We start from the raw sequence: 5,919 nt of genomic DNA, 5'->3' as shown, positions 1-5,919 counted from the left end.
TTTCTAGAGCACGTGGGGAGGAAAAGATCTCTGGGAACACAATGACAACGCCAAGACACACACCATCCAGGGCGCAGCTTCCCCCGAGCTCTCAGCTGTGGTCAGTGGCTTCTCCTTCATTGCACAGCACTTCCTCTCCCTGCCCCTCGGACACCCCCTCGAGTCAGACAGATGGAGAGGGCAGGACAGAGCCGCTGGGCAGCAAACTCCTCTCCTGGACAGGCCGGCACAGAGCCCTCAGCACCCCCGGGACTGCGGTGCCATGATCATCCAACACCTCCTCCTATTCCTCAGTGAGTCTCTCATCCCCCGCTTTGCCTTCCCCCACCCCCATGCGTACATTTATTTCTACTTTTTCCTTTTTTACTCATTTCTTCCCCTCTCCTCTCTCCATCTGTTTCCTTTCTTTTATCTCTACCCTTCTGCCTTATATCCCTCTCCAGTCCTCTCTTTTGCTGTCATCATCTCTTCTTTATCCTTCTGTCCTTTCTGGCTTTCAATCCAATCTCCTGTCCCGTATTTCATCATCCTCTCTATAACGCTGTCCCTCTTCCTCTTGTCTTGTCTCGTCTCATCTCATCTCCTTCTCCCTCTCCTCTCATTTTCCCCCTTTCCTTTCCTTCTGTTAGACCCTCAATAATATATTTCTCTGAAGGGTTGATGCTGTTAGTTCTGTCCTGTCAGCTGGACACCAATGTTCTCAGGAGATGAAGATTTGTTGGCTGAAAACTCATTGCTGTGGTGGTGCTGGAGGGGTTCCCAACACATCATCTTCTTTGTGGCAAAAGGTTGTGGCTGCTAAATATCAGTTCCACCATTGTCTTTCATTTTCTCTGGTGTAGGTTCTTATGAAATCAGTTCTGATCAGCTGTTCTTTCTTCCTCTGTCTGGTTTCTGGCTTGAGAACCAGAGTAGGATTGGTTCATCCCTGGCTGGGGGTGAAACCCCGTTATGATCTGTCTAAAAAAGATCTCTCTCAGGTCAGAACTGTGCTCCAGGACTTTAAACGCTCAGGCCTGCCTCCATCCCACCTCTGTTCAGCACTAATTTTTCACCATCATCAGTGAGAAGAAGGGTCAGGAACTTGCTCGTGTCCCCTTCCCGTGTGCACCTCACCCCCTTACAGAGGAGATGCCACGTTCACGTGCTCAGCGTGGGGGAGGCACTTTCCAGCACAAAAGAGCTGATACAATTTGCTGGCTCACACTTGCAACAGCAAAACCCACGTCACCCAGCCATATTCTTCAACTTCCCAGCCCAGCCCTGTGCTCACATTAGTGGGCCCAAGGTTACTTCCAACCAGATTCCCAAGATTATTCCCAGAGAGTCCTAAGGGTCCATGAGAACGTAGAGTTAGCCAAGACCTTATCCTGGATTGTCACATTGGTAACACTTGAGCAGCACTTAATTTCTGGGCTGAAACACCCAAACGTAGCCAAGATGAATGGTTGCAGCATCATCAACAGAAGTTGAGACCAAAATGGAGGCGCTTGGGTTACTTCCACGTTACCTGACTCTGGGCTGGTTTTCCCAGGAAGTGGAAAGGAAGAGGCCAACTCTTCTGGGACGTGCTCCCCTCACTCCATGGAGAGACAGAGAAGTGCCTGAAAAAAGGAATTTATATCAGGATGACTTGGGCCCCTCCTACGCTGCTGTCCTGTGCAGGGTTGATGCGATGGGTTGTTGCTCCCACATCAAGATCCGGGCTCCTCTCTTGCATCTGCCTGGCTGGGGTTAGTTTTCTGGGGTTTTGGACTCGTGGCTACAAGCGTGAGGGTGACACACCAGAGCTTCGGCTGCTGATGACAGTGTCAGCACGGGGTCAAGGCCTCCTCCGGTTCCCATTCTGCCCTGCAAGGAGAAGGCTGGGGGTGCGCGAGAAGCTGGGAGGGGACACAACCAGAAGAGCTGAGCCCAAATGACCAAAGGGATGTTCCAAGCCCTCCACATTGTGCTCATCAATAACAGCGGAGGGAAATGGGGTCTGGGCCAGCAGCCACTGCTCGGGGTCTGCCTGGGCATCCCGGAATTGTGGGAGGTGGGGAGCGATGGCCTTTGCATCGCTTGTTCAGGTTTTTTTCCTCTCTTCCTCTTTCCTTGATGTCGTTTTTTTTACCTCCACCCGTGAGTTCTCTTACTTTTGTTCTTTCTGCTCGCTCTTCCCATCCTGCTGGGGGCAGGGGAAGCACATGGCGGTGTGGGGCTGCTCTGCCAGCCCGGGCCAGCCCACCACAGCTCCCCAGACCCTCCTCATCTCTGATGCGAGCAACAGCCCCCGCCCTGCACCTGCCCACAGCCCCAGGGGTTCCTTTCTGCAGCCAAGGCTTTGATGCAGGCAGACGGGGCACTCATCCTGTCCTGCACCCTGGCTCAGCGCCTCCCTTCTCCCCTGCCAGGGCCCATGAGATCTCCCGTCCTTCCTAACCCTGTGACACCTCCAGCAGCCCCATTTCTTTCCGTTTCACCGTTTCCCAGTGCTGATCTCAGTTGTTGCCAATCTCCAAACCGCTTCTGACAGAAGAAATAATCTCACCCAACACGTGTTGCATGTAGCTAAAAGATAAGCTTGGGGACGTGATGAGTTTTGCAGATTTTTCTCCCAGGGGCGGCCTCATTGGCACATGAAACTGTTCTCACGGGTTTTCTCTGTGACCAGTCCAGGCTTTCCATGCCACAGTGGCGCAGAAAGTAGCCAGGAGCTGTGTGACTCCAGGGGGTTGGGGAGGGGCTGCCCTCTTGACCGGTGGCCAAACGGGGCAGGACTTGGAGGGGCAGTTGGTGCGTCAGTGACTTCTTCTCTCCCCTTTTTGCAGCCCCGTCTCTCTCGCCGTCTCGATGCCGCTCTCTCACGACTTTCCTCCAGCTGCTGTCGTTGGCTGCGTCCTCTGCGGGTAAGGGCAGTTTGACCTCTCAGAAGATGCTCCCCAGCTCACCCGGGCCTCTGACGACCAGGCGAGGTTGTGTTTTGTGAAACGGAGGGAAAGGGGCACCTCGCTTCCCATTTCCTCTCTGAAAGCTCCCTCCAAATATCCTCCAAATCCCTTTTGTCTTCCCCAGACCCTCTGCCAGCCCCCACACTCTCCGTAGCTCCGAGGTATCATTTCTATTATGAAGGGGAACAGGTCACTTTGAGCTGCTTGGCTGCGACAAAGAGGACAGTCAGCGGGTTTCGGTTCTTCAATCAAAGTGGGCAGCAAATCTACTCAAGACCATCTTACTCCCTCAGAATGGCCTCGTTCAAGCTCACAGCCACAGCAGCATCTGCCGGGGAGTACACGTGTGTGTACTTTGTGGAGGACTCGGGACAAGAAATTCCGTCTGATAGGAGCGTTCCTCTTTCAGTTAAGGTTCAGGGTAGGTTGCTCTTGCCTAGACAGCTGGGTACCATCAGCCCAGGCACCGCGCGCCTCCCGTCAGAGCATCATCTTGCCCGATGGCCCTGTCATTTGGTTGCCAAAGTGCAGATGAAGTATCTCTGGCTTCTGACAAGCTCCTTTTGGGCTCCTGAATTTCTCTGAGACAGCAGGAATAAGTTGGCCTAACAGCTGTGCCGCCTCCAAGAGGGCTTAGGGCAGTGAGCCTCCCCAGCACTTTCCCTCGGGTTTGGGGTGTGTTACCTGCCTTCCTAGTTTGGGCAGGGAAAATACTTATTTTCCTGCCCTTCAGTGAATACAAAAAAACGTTTAAGCTGCTTTGTGTTCTTACCTCTGGTACTTGCGGGTCTTTTTCCCTCTGCCCGTGGTTCAAGAAGGGCATCAAAAAGAGCCACAAGTGACCCCCAGAAGCTGTTCTGTAGATCCAGGCTCTGGATTTGCCCCCGTAACAGTCAGAAGAATAAGGAACTCCTTTTCTAGTCCCTTTGTCGAGGCTGAGTCCTGACATTGGGAAAAACCACGGGGTTTGTGCACAGCTCCTGATGGCAATAGCGAGCGGATTCCTCGGGTTACGTGCTGTTTGTTTTCCCTCAGCTGCTCCCACGGCCCCAACTTTATCCCTGGATCCTCAGCAGCAGGTCTATAGACCCGGGAACTACGTCAAGTTACTCTGCTCCATCCCCGCACCCTCAGGTGATGTTAAAGAAGTGCAGTACTATGCGGACGTTGGATTTGCAGTCTCCATCCCGGTATCGAACGTGAAAATCTACAGCTACAACCTCAGCCTTACGGGAGAGGAGCTCTCTGGGTCTTACAGTTGTGCCTATACTGTAATGAAGTCTGAACGTCACGTTTGCTCAGAAAAGAGCCGTGTTGTCAATGTCAATGTGAAAAGTGAGTTTTCAAACCCTCCCTCACTAGAGCATCAAGTAACTCATGATTAGTTAATTAATTCCCCTTGTGCTTGTCTATGAACTTACCCATGAGTCTCACCTCCACCCCTTCCAGTGCTGTGACCATCCATCTTTCTGCCTTATTCTCTATCCACTGCCATACCTGCCCATGTTTTTATGGACAAAAATAAGGGGAGATAGTGGAGAAAACGATCTCTTTGGAAAGACTGTCTCATCACCTTGTCTGGGTTTTTTTCATGGGGGAAATTTGCATCATGTTAAGTCACCGTTGGTTCCTTCCCAGGTCATAAAATCAGCTGGATTCCAGAGATCATTGTTGGGGCTTCATTCTTTACCATCAATGGACTCATCTTTTTCTTTTCCCATTGCCTGATGAAGAGAAGAGGTAAATATTTCACTTTCATTAGGCCACACTTGTTTTTAGAATCCTGGGACTTCATCTTCTTTGCCAGAAAATGACTCAGTTTGACTGTTATTCCACCTTCCTTTCCAAAGGAAAATGAAACATTTTTTCAAAGCTGTTTTGGGGGGTTGTTCTGGACAGAGAATTGGAACAGGATTGCTCCTTACTCTCGTACCTCCTTTGATCCCCAAATTTATCTCCCTTAGAGGTCCAAGGCTGAAGAAGAGCCACTTCTGATGCTGCTGCTTCCCTCCTGTGCAGATCTGAAAGAACAACTCCAGAGGGATTAACAAGAGGACTGAGAAGCAGCCAGTGAAGGTTTTGCTCTATTAACTGGGGCAACCTGTTCCCCCAGGCCCTGCTGACCCCTCGTTACCTGCCTCCGAGCCCCCACGAGGCAGAAGCGGGGCGTGTTCAGCAGCATTGCTCGGGCTGCTCCTTTCCTCCGTGCAGACCCCCGTGCCTTCCAGCTCACCTTGGGCCCCTCTGAATAAAGCTGGACGTTGTGTTTTGGCCTTGTGGGATTTATGGAAAGACGCACGTTTCCCTGCTCCTTCTCCAAGTGTATGTTTGTGTTTGTGTGTGCGTGTCGCTGCTCCATCTCACCTGTAATCCCATCGTGTTCCCATTACACCTGGTTCTTATTTGCATCTGGAAGAGGCTGGAGAAGCGGTGGAAAGCTGAGAAGAGAGAAGGCGGAAAGAGAGTCCCCAAAGCAGAACAGGTCCTTTGGAGAGTCATCACCCCAACAGTTGCTGCTGTCCCTCTGTCTCCTCGCCTGAGGTTGTCCCTGTCCTTGGCGTCAGGGCAGCGGCACCCAGCAGGTGCAGTGGGGGCTGGGAGAGCCACCACGGAGGGGGCAGGGTGATTGTGGGGTATCTGGGATCTTTGGGACGGCGGTGAAGGGGCCCGAGGTGAGAAAATGGGGGAAAGTAGGGATTTGCCAGGCACTGCAGGAGTGTGGGGGACAGTAAAACATAGAATCATAGAATCTCAGGTTGGAAGGGACCTCAAGGACCATCTGGTCCAAACTTTCTTGGCAAAAGCACGGTCTAGGCCCAGCACCCCACCCAGTTAAATCTTAGAAGTGCCCAAAGTTGGGGAATCCACCACTTCCCAGGGGAGATTAGTCCAGTGACTGACTGTTTTCATTGTGAAAAATTTTCCACTTGTGTCCAACCAGAATCTCCCCAGGATTAACTCTTACCCCTCACCCCTCATCTTTTCC

General features: G+C 52.0%; 1 protein-coding gene across 4 annotated transcripts; it reads left to right on the top strand.

Annotated features, from left to right (window-relative positions):
• The first annotated feature begins 200 nt into the window (after positions 1-200).
• LOC141972875 (Fc receptor-like protein 5) lies at positions 201-5,248 on the top strand. 4 transcript variants are annotated; one of them, XM_074930915.1, is made up of 6 exons: positions 201-293; positions 2,814-2,891; positions 3,058-3,354; positions 3,969-4,268; positions 4,572-4,673; positions 4,953-5,248. In XM_074930915.1, exons 1-6 carry the CDS (start codon positions 263-265, stop codon positions 4,979-4,981), a joined length of 837 nt encoding a protein of 278 aa, XP_074787016.1. In that variant the 5' UTR covers positions 201-262; the 3' UTR covers positions 4,982-5,248. The 4 variants fall into 4 exon arrangements, with proteins under 4 accessions (XP_074787016.1, XP_074787017.1, XP_074787019.1 ...); XM_074930916.1 differs by having other exon boundaries at positions 4,898-5,248; XM_074930918.1 differs by lacking the exon at positions 201-293 and having other exon boundaries at positions 2,688-2,891; positions 3,227-3,354.
• The last annotated feature ends 671 nt before the right edge of the window (positions 5,249-5,919 follow it).

Source organism: Athene noctua, chromosome 36 (genome assembly GCF_965140245.1).
Source record: "Athene noctua chromosome 36, bAthNoc1.hap1.1, whole genome shotgun sequence".
NCBI classification, from domain to species: Eukaryota; Metazoa; Chordata; class Aves; order Strigiformes; family Strigidae; genus Athene; species Athene noctua.
This window is presented reverse-complemented; position numbering and strand designations above follow the sequence as displayed.